General features: G+C 34.5%; 1 protein-coding gene across 1 annotated transcript; it reads left to right on the forward strand.

Moving 5' to 3' along the window:
- The first annotated feature begins 80 nt into the window (after positions 1 to 80).
- LOC120158374 lies at positions 81 to 15,102 on the forward strand. The gene is made up of 8 exons (XM_039169230.1): positions 81 to 87; positions 12,922 to 13,093; positions 13,177 to 13,248; positions 13,763 to 13,836; positions 14,010 to 14,154; positions 14,456 to 14,536; positions 14,634 to 14,729; positions 14,833 to 15,102. The coding sequence occupies exons 2-8, from the start codon at positions 12,959 to 12,961 to the stop codon at positions 14,887 to 14,889; spliced, it is 660 nt and encodes a 219-aa protein (XP_039025161.1). The 5' UTR covers positions 81 to 87; positions 12,922 to 12,958; the 3' UTR covers positions 14,890 to 15,102.
- Positions 15,103 to 17,590: the final 2,488 nt, after the last annotated feature.

Here is a 17,590-nt window from a genome sequence, read left to right on the forward strand (position 1 = left end):
GTAAAAAGGAGCTGTGAAAGTTGGTGGACTTGTAGCTGGGAATGGGATCTTTTGCTTTGACATTGGAAAGTAAGGTTTTGTTGGAAGGTGATCCAGCAAATGACACCGCCATTTGGCTCAAGTGAAGTATGACTTGGCATCTTGCCATGTCTGAATAACCTGACATCTTCTGGCCGCCCACATTTTTTTAATTGATAACGATGGAATTAGGGTAGGGAGTGCATCACTCTTGGTGTTGGATATGCATTACATTTTTATTCAATTAGCAAAACGTGTTAAATGCATTACTCTTCCTGACTCAGCGGTCTGCTAGATTATTGTATTTAAATCTTTAAAATTTAATCATTTAAATATTATATAAAATGGTTTGACTTTAAATCTTAAATTCTAATTATTTATTGATTATATAATAAATATCCATAACTCATTCACATATTAGAATATTGTTTTTATAATATATTTAATTATTTGTGGGATAATATTTTGAAGATAATATAAATAGTCCAATAGATAATAGATTAATTCTTTTTAAGTGATTTGAAGCTGATATTTTCCTTTTTAAAATTTTTTGAAGATGCTATCAAAATGAGATGAATGAGTAGTTAGTAAACTTAGAAATAATAATTAAGTACAATTTAATAATAATTAAAAGTAAATGATATTATCGTAAAAATAATAATTATAAGAAATAGAAGTGGTTTTTAGGATATGGAACTTTCAAAGGCTTCAAATAGACTTGAGTGGATAATTTTTGAACAATGGTTACTAGATTCCATTAATAAAAATAGTAGAAGAAATCAAAAATATAATGCACTTAAAGAGAAAACTGGAGACAATACAATAAAAAAATCCTACATAAACAAAAAATATTAACCAAAAGATAAGAAAAATGACATCCCATTGAAAATGACGTACACCATCAAAAGAATCCAGTAATCTTCATAAAATTTATTGTTTCTGTTGAATGAGACGCTTTACGAAGTGATAAAGAAGTGGTGAGCGAACTAAAGAGGTATGCAAAATGGCAATACGCGAGGATAATTGTACGAGCACCAATACGATTGCACATGTATGCGAAAAACATACCAAAAGTCATAAGAAATGTACCACAATAACAGAGAAAAGCGTATCACAAGGGCAAAGATTCCTATTTAAAACTGAAAAATTCAAGAAAAAACCAAGAACATGGTATGAAAATAGGGAATTTGTACAGAGGATATGACAGTGGAGTATTGGCTCTGGAAGTGTTAAGTATGGCTCATAAATATACCGGTAAAGGAAAGTCTCGTAGAGGGGGTTACGATTATGTGGGTTGGGGGTGCGGGTGTTGCGGTCCCGCGGTATGGTACATGGTTATTTTTGTAAATATGTACCATGGTTTATTTATTATAAAAGGAGATGTAACATAAACATATGAGACATTGAATTGAATAAAAATTATAGCGCTGCCTAAGGCACCGATGACGTAAGCACATTGTTGAACCTCGTTAAAATTCTTATGTTCTTTATGTTTTCTTTACCCGATTATTAAACAATTGGTATCAGATGTCAGGAGCCAAATTCGAAGTTACAAAATTCGATGGTCAGGGTAACTTCGGATTTTGGCAAATAAGGGTGAAAGATCTGTTGGCATAACAAGGGATCCTGAAGGCTTTGCGACCTACAAAGACGGCGTCGATGGTGGAGGAAGATTGGGAAGAATTATAGCACCGAGCGGCAGGAACCATACGATTATGTTTGGCGGACGAGGTCATGTATCACGTTATGCATCTGTCGTCTCCAGATGAAATTTGAAAAAAGTTGGAAAGTCAATTTATGTCCAAATCCTTAACGACTAAACTATATCTAAAGCAACGTCTGTATGGGCTGAAGATGCATGACGATCATGATTTGGCGCAACACGTGAATGTCTTCAATCAAATCGTTTCTGATTTGGCTCAGCTTTATGTGAAAATTGAGGATGAAGACAAAACGATGATTCTGTTGTGTTCGTTGCCTCTCTCTTACGAACATATGGTGACTACTGTTACATATGGGAAAGATACTATCAAAGTTGAAGAGATTACTGCAGCCTTGTTGGCTCACAACCAGCGGAAGCAGAATATAGGGGAAAACTCTCAAGTTGATAGCTTATATGTCAAGGGTAATCGAGACCGTGGACGGAAGCCAGAGAAGACAGGGTCTGAGAAGTGGAATTTTAGATCCAAATCTAGGGAAAAGAAGATAATTCACTGTTACAAGTGCGAGGAGGCGAGACATATGAAGCGAGATTGTCCGAAGTTGAAAAAGCAGACTGGTGAGAAGCGTGATGACTCATCCATGTCTGTGAATGTGGTCGATGATGACAATTCTGATTATAGTGAGGGTGATATGCTCTCTATTTCAATGACTCAATTGATGGATGTTTGGATTATTGATTCTGGATGATCTTATCACATCACGCCAAATAGGGAATGATTTTCGACATACAGGTCGGTTAATTCTGATTCTGTTTATTTGGGTGATGATCGATATTGCAATATTGTTGGTATTGGTGATGCCATAATTAATATGTATGATGGCTCTGTTTAGACGTTGAGTGGTGTTCGACATATCCCAGATTTGAAGAAGAATTTGATTTCTTTGGGCACTTTGCACATGAATGGTTTTATCCCTAAGGTTGATGAGGATAGGGAGACCATTCGGATTGTTAAAGAAGCTTTGACTGTGATGAAAGGAAAGATGAATACAGGGAATATTTACAAATTGTTAGGGAGTACCGTTATTGGTGGAGTTCATTCTGTTGAGTCAAGTGATGATACTACCAAACTGTGTCATATGCGTCTTACTCATCTTAGTGAACTTGGTATGACTGAATTACATAAAAGAAATCTGTTGCATGGTGTTAAAAGCTGTAAGCTCGATTTTTGTAAGTATTGTGTTATTGGTAAACAGACTAAAGTTCGTGTCAAGACTGCGAAGAACACAACTGAAGGGATTCTTGATTATGTGCATTCTGATGTATGGGGGCCTTCCACAATATCGTCTTTGGGTGGAAAGTTTGGGTGTATTTTTTAAAATAGAGGTCTGACGTTTTTTTAGAATTTCAAGCTATGGAAAGCTGAGGTAGAAAACCAAACAAGATGAAATATCAAGTGTTTGTGGTCTGACAATGGTACGGAGTACACAGATTCACAATTTCTACACTTATGTAAGGAGCATGGGATTAAGAGGCATTTTACAGTGCGCAAGACACCACAACAGAATGGTGTTGCGGAACGGATGAATAGGTCGTTGAATGAAAGAGCAAGATGTTTGCGGTTGAATACGGGCTTTCCCAAACACTTCTGGTCTGAGGTTGTTAACATGTCGTGCTATCTTATCAATAGATCGCCAAGGGCATCATTGGCTGGGAAAGTTAAAGAAGAGGTATGGACTGGTCATGATGTTACTTTTGATCACTTACGGATTTTTTGTTATTCTGCTTATGTGCATGTACATGTTGATGAGAGATCTAAACTTAATGCAAAATTGAATGAGTGCCTTTTTTCGGGTTACAAGAAAGGTGTCAAAGGATTCAAGTTATGGAATCCAGTTGCGAAGAAAATTTTGATCAGTAGAGATGTTATTTTTTATGAACAACTCATGTTGCAGCAGAAGAAAGACACGCCAGTGGTGGATTTCGAGCAGTTTCCAGTTGAGAAAACAGAAACTTCTCAACTGACTTCTGGTGGTTCCGCTACGGATAATTTGCAGGATTATAGTCTCGCAGAGAAAGGGTGAGACGGACGAATATAAAGCCTCTGAACAGATTGTGTTTTGAAGACTTTGTCTCTTTTGCACTTACTGTTAGCAGTGATGATCCAATTACTTTTCATGATGTTGTTACTAGTCAGGAAAACGACAAGTGAATGGCTGCCATGATTGAAGAGATGTAGTTTTTGAATCACAATCGCACATGAGAGTTAGTTCGCCTTCATGAGGGTAAGAAGCCTATTGGTTGTAAATGGGTGTATAAGAAGAAACCAGCAGTAATAGAAAAAGAGGGGGATAAGTTCAAGGCTCGTTTGGTAGCAAAGGGTTTCTCACAGCAGAAATGAGTTGATTATGATGATAATTTTTCTCCTGTGGTCAGGCACACTTCAATCCGAGTAGTACTTGCATTGGTGGCTAGTTGGGATTTGCATTTAGAGCATATGGATGTTAAAACTGCTTTTTTGCATGGTGATTTAGAGGAGCAGATCTACATGCAGAAACCTGAAGGTTTCACTCAACCTGGAAACGAGCATTTAGTTTGTAGATTGAAGAAATCTTTGTACAGGTTGAAACAGTCTCCAAGACAATGATACAAACGGTTTGACTCTTATATGATCAAGATTGGCTACAAGCGATATGAGTATGATTGTTGTGTCTATGTTAAGAGCCTTGATAATGTTTCTTTTATTTTTCGGTTACTGTATGTTGATGATATGTTAATTGTTGCGAAGAACATGGATGATGTTATCAGTTTGAAAACTTTATTGAGTCAAGAATTTGATATGAAAGATTTAGGTACTGCAAAGAAAATTCTTAGAATGGAAATTTACAGGGACAGAGACTCAAGGAAACTGTGGCTATCTTAATGGGGTTATGTTGAGAAAATGCTAGAAAAGTTTGCGATGAGCAGCGTAAAACCAGTGAGCACTCCATTAGCGAATCACTTTAAGCTCTCATCAGAACAGTGTCCTAAGACAGATAAGAAAGTTGAAGATATTGAAAAAGTTTCGTATTCTAATGTTGTTGGCTACTTGATGTATGCAATGGTATGTACTCATCCTGATTTAGCTCATGTTGTTAGTCAAGTTTGTAAGTACATGTCTAAACCTGGTAAGCAACATTGGGAAACGGTCAAGTGGATCTTTAGGTACTTAAAGGGCACTGTGGGATATGTAATTGTTTTTTGTAGTCAGCGGGATAATCCTTTGGTTGTAGGATATGTGGATTCAGACTATGCATGTGACTTGGATAATAGAAGATCTACGACAGGGTATGTCTTTACTCTTGGTGGAGGGCCTATTTGTTGGAAGTCTATTGTTCAATCTGTTGTGGCATTATCTACAACTGAAGTTGAATACATGGCGACGACTGAAGCTGTAAAAGAAGCTTTATGGCTTATTGGTTTAGTGAAGGAGTTGGATGTTCAGCAAGGTGGAGTTCAGTTGCTTTGTGACAATCAAAGTACAGTTCACTTGGCTAAGAATCATGTATATCGTGCTAGAACTAAGCATATTGATGTAAGGTTTCGCAAGATCAGAGAGTTGGTTGCATCTGGAGAGATTTTGTTTTAGAAGGTACATACTGATGAGAATGCCGCTGATATATTCACCAAGCCAGTTACGACAGACAAGTTCATGCATTGCTTGGACTTGTTGAATGTTTCAAATTGTTAAAGAAGTAAGATAACCCAGCCCACATTGAATGTTTCCTAAGGGGAATGATATTCGCCAAGGTGGAGATTTGTTAAGTATGGTTCATAAATATACCGGTAACGGAAAGTCTCGTAGAGGGGGTTACGATTATGTGGGTTGGGAGTGCGAGGGATGCGGTCCCACAGTATGGTACATGGTTATTTTTGTAAATATGTACCATGGTTTATTTATTATAAAAGGAGATGTAACCTAAACCTATGAGACATTAAATTGAATAAAAATTCTAGCGCCGCCTAAGGCACCGATGACGTAAGCACATTACTGAACCTCGTTAAAATTCTTGTGTTCTTTCTGTTTTCTTTACCCAATTATTCAACAGGAAGATATCTCGTAAAAGAATTCAAACATAGATTGAACTGATAACTAATTTTTTTTGAGGTTTCCATAAGAGTCACCTTAAAATAAATTCATCGTCTCCTTAATGTTTGAGAAAGTTGGACGTCTATCTCCCAAAATATAATAATAACTGTTCACTAAGGATAAAACCATTTCAATGCACAAATCGAATTCAACTTTAAATTAGGGTATAACCTGCTTTTCAATTTTTATTGTATGCTATTTTTTTATTTTGATTATATAATTTAAAATTAAAAAACACGTTAAGTTAATAAGTAGGTTATTTTTAAATTTTCAATTAAAGAAGACACATAAAATTACAAAAATACGTGAACTTAATCCACAAAACCATAATACCAGAGATTTGCTGCCACCAGAACATTTTACAGGGTAATGATATTAGTACACCACACACTTCCAAATTTAAACCCACTTCGGGGCTAGTTCAACTTCAAACAGATTGATCAAATACTGTGGCTTTTCTTTCCCTGAAGTTGGGGAGTGCAGTGTGCTGAGATGAAATTGGGGTTTGCGAGTCTTTAACTAATTCTTCCTAACCAATCTTTCTGTCAGTTTCACTACTTGATATACCTTGTCATCCACTTGAAGCCATCCCCGTATCCCATTTTGTTTACAATATATGCTGCACATGAATATCTCGAGCGGACGGACATTTGAGTCTGCTAGGTTTACCTTCCCCTTGCATGTTGTGAAGTTACTAAGCTCGATCGAGATGATATAGTAAATCATCTTCCGAGGTGGCATATGGTACAATATATGTTGTGAAGTCAAATTCTTTGAACTTAGTTTTGCCAATACTAAGCTCTTCGGGTGTGGGATACTGAATTGGCTGATGTTGGACCAATCTCTGGAGACACAGTTCAGTAATAATCAAAATCACTAATTACCTCTCGTTCAGTAATAATCAACCACCTAGCTAATTTCTACAAAATTATGCAAATATATGTATATAAAGACAAACAAGAACTAGTGAAGTAAGAGGGAAAAAGAACCTCATCTTTCAACAAGTGAAGTAGCGTGGTTTTACCGGCATTATCGAAGCCGAGAAAGATCATCTTAGCCTCTTTCTACCAATAGGCCGAGGGAGACGAGAACGCCGTAGAACCAATCACGAGGAACATCGTTTAAGCCCTTCGACTCGAGATTTATGGGAATTGTGAGAGAGGGTAAGTAAGTAAGATGGATGCAATCAAGGCATCATCATATCATAAAAGAATGGAATCGTGACCCCATGATTAAGAAAGTGAGACAGTATAGTAATTGTATGGAAACACATTTCTGTTTTGTTTTTTTCATACACTGTGCTCTGCGATTCAACTATGTTCGTCGGATATTATATATAAATAACTACGCGTGCATCGGCTGCTATTCTCCAACTCAGAGTATACGCAACAATGCAAATGCTCTCAGCGGTAAACCCAAGCTTAATCTCGATTCCTGTTTCCTCTTTTTTAGTTCATTAAATAAGTCCTCAGAATATTCAGGTTCGAAATTAATTTTTAAATTTCAGTATTATCAAAGATGGAGTTGTGCTTTTGGTTGGGAGCTGTTGCCTCAAAATATTCAGGTCCTCCTCAATTCATAATTTCTTTTTCTTAACCTATGTTTTTCTTAATATTTTCCTCTTCCTTTCTCTTTAATTTTTATTTAGTCAGCGGTGAAATTAATCTTAATATTAATTGTCGACTGTAGGTGATTATTAATTCTATGTTTTTTCATACTATGTCATTTTTCCTTAATTTTTTATTATTTTGGATAAGAATATTTGTACTTGTAACACACTTTTTTCTCCTCTTGTGGCACACGTCTTTTCTGCTCTTGTGACATGATTCTTATGATTTTTAGTACGTTTTTCACATGCATTTGAGGTCGTTTTGGATCTTTGGTGTTTGCACATAGATCCTCACGATATTTATTTTCTGATTGGTTTGTCGGTGGTCAAGTATTGTCAGATCACCTCTCTAGTAAAAGGTTGGTTGCTCATATAATCAGAATTGTGTAGCGAAGCAGCCTGCCAAATAATTTGGTTTGCTTACCACTCCTTTATCACTTCGTAAATTTTCTTATTCAATAGAGACAAAGAGTTTTTATAAAGATTACTAAATTATTTTAATGTTGGACGTCATTCTCAAGGACATGCTTTGTTTTTCTTCGTAATTCTAAGTCCTTCATTTGTTTTTATTAGTGAAATTCAGTTATCATTGTTAAAAGAATTACGAGTATGATTTGAGTATTAACATTCGACTTCCGGTCCAATCTATTTTCTAAGTTTATAATATGTTATTTTATTTATATATAATATATAATTTATATCACATTAAAAATCTATAATGGTGTATAAAATCATATGTAAACATCAAAAAATATGATAAGTTATTTATGTGTAAAAGAATAAAAATTTGATTTTCTTGTAAACATCATAATATGATCGTTGTCACCAGGAAATCGATATTTTCTTGTTATTTCCAAGAAAAAGATGAATGCTTTTTTTTGCTATCATAACTGCACAATTAAATCTTTTTTACTTAAAAATCTGTAAATTTGATTTTAAATAGCAAAAGCGAACGTAGTTGGTCTCCAAAAAAGTGTTGAAAATATTTTAAGATAAAATTTTCATATTTGTTTGAACTTTAAATTATTTTTAAATTAATTTGTCGTAGGTTGATATTGGTTTTGTTGGTTGCCTTGCCTTGTGGTGGAAGGTTCCAAGATAAGTACAATTTTTATCCAAAAACAGGCAATTAACAAATCATCAGGGTTTATGAACAGTCTGATTTGGTTGGTTCCAAATCAGATGAGGCGAGTGAGTGAGTCGTCCACCGCCAAGCTGTTTGTCACCAATACAATATTAAATTTGTGGACCAGCCCAAAGTAGGCTACATTTTTCTTTCATACGAACCAGACCCAACATCTAATCTCCATTCAAATTCTAATACGCTGGCATTAACGAATTCTATGTCCCCACTCTGAGCTTTCAAGCCACGTATATGAATGAATTCAACAGCCTAACCTTCCATCTCTAATCAACTTTCTTTGTTCTAACCACAGCCTCGTTACTTTTCTAACTAAAAACGCACATTTTATCCCCAAATTCACTACACAATAATTATACCAATAATTTGGGTTTAAATACCAATTAATCATTCAAATTCAGTTCCCCCAAGTGATTTAATTCATGTGTATAGTTTGTTAAATGAAAATATGGATTAGCACCTGATAGTTAACTCATCGGGGCAATATACTGTAGACACGCAACACTATCTAAGACGTGGATTCCATTACTCGGATGAAGTGGGCAAATGGAGCCCCCGCAAGCGCCTCTTAGCGCCGAACACTTGGTCGATCAGCTGCCATTTGTGACACTTTAAACTGGGAAACTCAGCTGCTGCCAAATTGTGAGGCTTAAAATAATTTTCTCAACAACTGTTCTAAACATACTATTTATTACTCAATACAATGAACGAAGTATTAGTTAAATTATTATCTACCGATAATTTTATTTAAAATGATTTTTTAATTGTTAGCAGAATCTAAAATGATACGTCATGACATAATTATCAGAAGAACCCATTTTAATTAGAGAGGAAAAATTATCCGGAAATAAACAAAAAGGGATAAGAACGACAAAAGGATAAGCACAAATGTCAGCATCGCAAAATTTGGATGAAATATCAGAATATTTAGTTATAATTTCTTCTAATCTGAAAATTCTAGAAAATAATATTATCAGTCGTCAAATAGAGGGGCCCAAGGAAGCTCAGCTAATTCTTTGTTCATGCTTTTTTTCGGGGACCGCGCTTGTTATTAGTTTACATACATTTGTATTTTAAAATACGGGGTTTCTGGAGGCCTGAGTGTTTGTGGCCGTTGATACTTGATCGGACGTCCGAAATTCAAACCGAAAAAGAAAATGGAAACATAGTGACCCTGATTAACTCTCTCAGTCCATCCAAAGTTGCCCATTTAAAACTTGATAGGCAAGTAAGATAATAGGCAATTTCATGGAAATACAACACTGACATTTGGGGAAATGAATGGTCAAACAAATCTCAAATCACCCACTTAATACTCTGTTCAACCTACCTATTAGAAAGTGTTAATTAATTTTTTTATGTACATGTTAACTAATGTTTAATCGTTTTACCTGACATTAAATGATAACTAGGGATTGGAATAAAGTAAGGGTAAAATATAGTAATTGTCACTAAATATTTTTGAAGCTTGCATTTAGGTCTCCAACTTTTAAAACTTGCAATACAGTCTTCCAACATTTAGTCCGTTTGCAATATGGTTCCTGACGTAATCAGCCATTTGACGTCGTTACACTACCGTTAGTACGTTTGCAATATGATCATTGAATTGCATTTAGGTCCCCTAACTTTTAAAACTTGCAACACAGTCCTCAATTTCATTCTAAACCCTAAATTCCTTTTCGATCTCGAATTTCCTTTTTCTCTTCTCTCTTTCTTATTTCCAACGTAACTTTTCAGTCGGGGATGCATGTGGAATTCTAATCTAACTTTGAATTCTGTGGAGATGTTGACTTGAACAAGGGTTCATTGAGAGAAGACCTGACCAAGGGACTATCGAGTTCATCAACGATTCAAGGTGTAATGTTAGATACAGATCATCTCAGGTGAAACATAGATGTTCGATGAAATGATTGATAGAAAAAAATGGGGTTAGAAATGCAGAGTTGACAAATACTACTAAGATGAACTAAGTATCATTGTTGAAAGTCACCAACAAAGCTGGAATTATTTTGTATAAATGACATATAATAATTTCTTCGTTTAATCCTTGTGGTTAAATATTTTCCAACAGATGATCAAATATAATGAAATTTCAAACAGCGTCTTCACCTCTTAGTCTCTTTCGCTTACATGCACTCTCATTTGGTTTTTGTTCTTCAGTTTTTCGCCATGTAAAATTGTAAACCCAAGCAGACTTTGTCTTTCAGCTTTTTATTTACAAAGAAAAAAATGGAGGAAGAATTGCTGGAACGTAACACCGATTACGTTTATTTCTTAGCCTCTCCTCTCACTTGCAAGAAGGTATTTATTTTCTCCTTTGGGCTATCTGGAAGTAAGCTTTTCGTCTTTCGCACTTTCCCATTTTCAGCTCGCATTGTGTGTTTTATGTTGAAATTGTGTGTTTTATGTTGAAATTTTTATGTTTCTGGAACTGCATGTCAAGGATCTGGATATAGTGTTAGTTTTGAACCAAAACTATCTAATTTTCTTTATTTCTTCTTAATCAAAACTTTTAGTATTCCTTATGAAAGATATTTAGTCCATCAGAATAAAAGTATAGAGTGTCTTATGCTAAATATTTTTGAACTTCTTGTTTGGTTTTTCTTTAAATTAGGGAATTAGTTGTGAGTATCGACATAGTCAAATCGCCAGGCTCAATCCAAGAGACTGATGGTACTAGTTTACTGGGAATTGTTTTGATACGACCTATGATTTTCGGCGTCCTGTGAGCTCGTATTCTTTTTAATAAGTTCATGTTGATTATGGGACTGATATATCATGAACGAATTGGATTTTTTTACATGTTTTGGAAATTTTACAGTTGAATTTGTATTGAATTATAGCTTTAGAAGACAATTTTGCATGCACGCAACTCGAAAGACATCATGACAAGGTAGTATATTTGGAGCAATTACTTGATATGTTGCCCTGTCATTGCACATTTGTACCTTCATTTCTGCCATTTATATGTTTGTTATAATGTCCTCTATGTTTTACAATGTCTTTTATTGCTGACATGCCATGAATTTACAAGAATTATGGGTCATATGATTTTAGTTCTGCTATTTGCTTTAGATTCTCATCATGTTTGGCTATTGAGGAACATTAAACATGGAGCATTATAAGAAATTATATGTTAAAAGGGTAGGCCATTAATGCATTTGCAACTAGTAATGTTGTATTTGACATCTAATGTTTATCTTAAACAACCCATTTGACGCCTTAACTTTTGGAGTGACTATGACCGAACCTCTTTCCCTTTATTTATTGAGTCCTCCTTTTGAATGAGTTATTAATTGATATTCTTGGTTTATTTTAGTTATTGCTTGGTTGTATGTTGTAGTCCTATAAACTAAAACTCTTTACTATTTTCACAGCCATTAGATATGCATGCTCAAGTTCCATCCAAACCTATTGGATTGTCATACCAAAGTGCGACAGCTACGAACAAGACAAATTGACCTTGTTACTTTTACTTCAACGGTTTATGCAATAAATGTGATAGGTGCACTTTTCATGTTCAAAGTGCGACAACCGTTAGATGTGCATGCAACAAACCTCAAATTTATATTGAAGTAAACTCTGTCAAATAGCAAATTCATGTTCAAAATTCCAAAATACTTCAATTACATTCTAAACCCCAAATTTCAAAATACTTTAATTATATTCTAAACCCTAAATTAAAGTATTTTAGAATTTTGGGTTTAAAATGTAATTGAATTATTTTGAAATTTGAGGTTTAGAATAAAATTGAGAATTGTGTTGCAAGTTTTAAAAGTTGGGGACCTAAATGCAGGCGCCTGAAAAGTTCAGTGACCATATTGCAAACAGACTAAATGTTGGAGGATTGCCACATCTTCTTCTTCTAACGGCAGTGCAATAACGTCAAACAGCCGGTTACGTCAGAGAACATATTGTAAACGGACTAAATATTGGAGGACTGTATTGCAAGTTTTAAAAGTTAAGGGATCTAAATGCAAGCTTTAGAAAAGTCCAATGCCCATTACTATATTTTACCCATAAAGTAACTGTAAGGCATAAACATAATTGCTTCACAAGCAAGTCAAAGGCTTACAGTTTAGGGGTTTCTTAACTGGCTTAACTCTTAAGCCATTAAACCGCGTCTTTCGTTGAATTTCAATTATTCTTCTTATTACCCAAAAAAAGGGGAAATAATAAAGTGAATGCAATTATGCAAGCTTAAGGCAAAAATAAAATATTTATATAATATTCACTTATGATAACATAGGGGGTAGTTATGGAACTTCGACACCAGTTTCTTATACTTAAATCCGGTTTCTAGAGGAAATAAAACAGACATTTAAAAGGAAAACAGAGGAGAGAAAATTCGAACAGTTGAGGAGAAGGAAAACAAAAACAGAGGAGAAACGTCGACAACAAATGGGAGATGTTGTTTTGTTTATTAATGATTCGTCATCGAATCCTTCTATTTCAATATGTAGAATTTGCCATGAAGAAGAGTTTGAAAGCTTTAGGAGCATGGAAGCTCCCTGTGCTTGTTCTGGCTCTGTTAAGGTAATTCGTATCAATAATTATTTTCAGATTCTGATCATCGATTTCCCCTGTTCTGATGATTTTATTTTATTAAATTGTATCAGTTTGCGCATAGAGATTGCGTACAGAGATGGTGCAACGAGAAGGGAAACACAACCTGTGAAATTTGTCTCCAGGTTTGAATTTTAACCATCGTAGCGAAATTCCATGCTTCTGTTCTTCGAATCGTTTCCTTATTTCCTTCCTTAATTATTAATTCGATACCAAACTGGGTTTCAAACTCTGTTTTCCTTTCATCGCTTTTAGTTTCGTTCTGTTTTTCTGTTTCTTTTTAGTTTGGGGCATCCAAAACTTACCCCTTTCCATCAAACTTTCTTTTAGTCCAAGTTTCCCCTCATCTTACATGTGATTCAAGCGGTTTGCACAACATTTCATTGAAATCTTTATTATTAAACAAACTAAAGTATAATTTTAATTCGATTATGGCTGCATTACTTAATTTAAATATCATTTCCTAAGATTCCTGGAATTGTCTGCTAAGGTTTATTTTTATAAAAAGAATATTTGCTGTGATTTTTTAATCCGAAACGTTCCCAGAGGTTTATTTAATCTTTATTCTAACATTGAACTAAGCAAATCAACGGTTATAAATAAAAAAATTAACCATATAATATATCTTTTATCGTGCAGGAATATGAAGCGGGATATACAGTAACAGTTCCTTCAAAGAAGTCTCAGCTGATTGAAGCAGCTGTAACCATCAGGTGTAACTTCTATTTTGTTTTCTATTCATAGTTTGTTGGTAATGGCGCATGACTTGCCAGCTACTGCTGTTGAAAATTACTCACTTTAACAATGAAAGCATTCACCTTTAATGTAAAAAGCTAGACGTGCTTTTCCGCTAATTATTGCTTTTTTTCTTCTTCTGGTGTCTCAGAGATAGCCTACAATTTCCAGCAACAGAGGCCGAAGACGAAAGATTAGTTGCTTTGGCCGAGGAAATGAACGTCGAAAACGAATTATCCGAATGTGCTTCGGCCGCTGACAGAGGCGCCTCTTGCTGCCGATCATTGGCCCTCACCGTAAGTGCTTTCATTGCTTTGCTACATGTATAAATAACAAGAGAGACATGCATTTTCTTTGGTATGTGGCAGCCACGACGGTGGTTGAAGAAAAGGAGAGTGCATAATTTTTAAACTTAGTATACAATTCAACTCAAAACAAGAACATTAATATATAATTTAGTAGTCTCGACGGTTGGATCAGTGGGCCAGTGAGGCTTAGAAGCTAAATTCGTAAGGGAAAACTATGAAAACCACAGATATCTACCCATTGTAACAGTTGACACTGGATTATTACCATTAATTGTTTTTTTTTTTGCAGTTCACTGTCGTGTTGCTCGTGAAGCATATCTTTGCCGTACTTAATGGCGAAACTGGTCATTACCCGTTTGCACTTCTTACAGTATGTATCCGATTTCATTTTCTCCATTGTTGTATAAGCATTTTTTTTTCTTTCTAGCCAATCCTAAGAAGACATTTGTTTTGGCAAATTTTTACAGATATTGTTTTTCAGAGCTACTGGTATTTTACTCCCCATGTACATATTGATTCGGACAATTACAATTATTCGGAACAGCATAAGGCGACATCATGATGTAAGTTCACCATATGATTGCCGTTTTCCAAACGCCAACAACCTCGTTATTTAGCAACTTCACTTGAATACGATACATTATCTTACTATATCATCCTGTACAGATACGCGATGAAGATATTTCTAACTTTGACGAAGAAGACGATGTCGAGCAACGGTAGTTTTGTAATGACTAAAAAATGATCATATATGTTCTCCGATTACTAGCTGCCACTTGTAGTCCGAGCCCAACCTACTCCCATTCTTTTACAATGAAAAGCGAATATAAAAAGGGGAAAATAAATATAATACGTTGATTTTGTGTACAGATTGGTGGGCCGTAGTTTTTGTTGAAAAGAGAGAGGGCAACGTACTATAATAAGAGATTTGAGAAACGCAGCATAATTGTCTTTATGATGAGAGGCCTAAAGAATTATTACAAATTCAAGTATTGGGTCAAATTCCACCACTGACATTAAATGCAGCCATAGACGTATAGCAATTATTAATTTGAAGAGACCAAACTACCAATACAATCTATGACTGAAAGGAAGGCTGAGTTCATCGCAGCCGTTCCTGCACATAGGGAGTAGTGATTGGTCAGCCGAACCCAACAACTCCTATTTGAAGAGAAAGTTGGGCAGTAGTCGGCATCACATTAACATCATTGTTTATAAAAATGGGCAAAACGAAGGACTAACAATGGCAAAGCATTGAAATACACATTCAGCAGATTCTATATGAAAGAAGGCACTCGAATAAAGTCTGTTCTATAGACTTATTAGGTCTGTAAACGAGCTGAGTCGAGTTTGAGTATTGTTGAACGTAACTCAACTTGAAAACTCGTAAACCTAAAAAAAATTAAATTCGAATCGAATTTGAAATTATAAATTGGAACTCGCAAAAGCTCGAAATGAAAAAAAAAATCTTAAACTTAACTGGATTTAAACTTTAAATTTAAACATGAACTTTAAATACAAAAAAATTCATATAATGTATTTTTTAGAAAAATAACACATAAAAGTTAATAATATTAATAATTTGTATTTAAAAATAAAATTTTAATATATTATATTTTTAAACTACTCACGAGTTTTTTGATTCGAGTATCAAGTAGCTCGTTTGGACTCGTTAAAAATCGAGCTCGAATTGAGTATTTATTGAGCTTTGACTGAATCAATCTCGAGTAACTTGATATTTTTCGGTCTCATTTACAGCCCTAGGCTTATAGCTCGATATGTACAGTCCGAATATTGAATTCAAAGAAAGAGTTCATATGGAAAAGAGTAATTCAAAACAAGTTTAAAAGGGTTAATTGTAACCGACCTCAGTTTAATTATTGTTTAAGTTTTAAATCAATCTATAAATTTTAGATATTTTGTATTTTGGATTATATTCTTTTTGAATATTTTCTAAAGTACGTTGATATTTCTCCATTTGTTAAAAATTTCAAGATTTTATATCTTTCGATAAGTTATAATCTCTTAACATGATTGTCAATAAATTTATATGATCTATTTTAATTAAATCTATCATCATATCATCATGTATGTTTATTATGATAATCTACAAATAATAATCATGATCATAAACATGAGCAATAAAAATCAATATATAATTTATCAGAGAAAAAAGGTTGACTATTAGACTTCCTCGTTACATTTCTCTTGACGATTATTCATCGTCTTCAACTAGACTGCTCTTTCCTTGTTCTCTATAGAACAATTGACTGCGATATTCAATCCAAACCAAAAAATAAATAAAATGGAATCGTCAGAAATCACCATTTTTTTCCATCGACAATTTCAATTAAAATATTATCATATATGGTAAGTGCAAGTTAGATATAACAGTATTGAAATGCTATAAAATCAGGCAAATCAGACTTGCAGATATCTCAAAGCAAGAACCACATAAGTAGTTCTACGATACGTCAGTCTTAATATACGATTAAAAAAATACTATCGATTTTATTATTATTTTAAATAATAAAATCGGTAAAAATTGGCCGAAAACATTATTACTTCTATTGATTTTTTTTAGAGAAAATAACCTCAGTGACCAAAAATCCCATAGAATATACGATTTTAACCAACTTTTTCCGGATTTGCCAAAATGACCAACAAAATCGCAATGCGATCGCTAATTCGCAACAAGATCTCCATTATCGCAAATTCGCGTTGCATTTTCGCAATGCGATAGTTGAAAATCGCTTTGCGATGGTCTATAGTATCGTTGCGATTTTCCCAATTCGCAATGCGAATAAGTAAATCGCAACGCGAATTGGGAAAATCGCAATGCGAATAAGTAAATCGCAACGCGAATTGGGAAAATCGCAATGCGATACTTACTATCGCAATGCGATAATAAAAAATCGCAACGAGATACTTACTTTCGCAACGCGATACTGACTTTCACAACGCGATTTACATAGCGCCATTCGTATTAACGCGTATTTTTTTTTTTAAATTCCAAACACGTATTTTTTCTTAATAAATCGGAAAATGAACCGTCCATAGTAATCGCAACTCATAACCTCAAACCCAAAAATACAACACTCAGTCCCATCTCCATCTCTCACTCTCTACGGCGAAATCCGTCCCCATCTCCAAAGATTTTCGTCCCCATCGCCGGCGAAATCCCTCACAACCATTCACAGTCAAAAATCCCTCACAATCATTCAGAAATGGAAAATCAACCTCCGAGGGTTAGTTTTTTTATTTTTATTTTGAAATTTTTGCATTATTTTAGGTTTTTCATATTGAGATTGATGATAAGTTTACTGGTAATTTCAATAATAGATTAACCATTTCACTTAGATTTCTTATTAAATTCATTCGATTGCTGCCAATACTGCTAAACTGTTTAGCCTGTGAAGTTAGT

This window comes from Hibiscus syriacus, unplaced genomic scaffold (genome assembly GCF_006381635.1).
Source record: "Hibiscus syriacus cultivar Baekdansim isolate YM2019G1 unplaced genomic scaffold, ASM638163v2 tig00111311_pilon, whole genome shotgun sequence".
NCBI classification, from domain to species: Eukaryota; Viridiplantae; Streptophyta; class Magnoliopsida; order Malvales; family Malvaceae; genus Hibiscus; species Hibiscus syriacus.

Coding starts and splice junctions, on each gene's coding strand:
- LOC120158374 (XM_039169230.1), top strand. CDS start 12,959: ATGGGAGATGTTGTTTTGTTTATTAATGATTCGTCATCGAATCCTTCT. Junction 13,837..14,009: donor GAAGCAGCTGTAACCATCAG/GTGTAACTTCTA, acceptor CTGGTGTCTCAG/AGATAGCCTACAATTTCCAG. Junction 14,537..14,633: donor ACCCGTTTGCACTTCTTACA/GTATGTATCCGA, acceptor AAATTTTTACAG/ATATTGTTTTTCAGAGCTAC.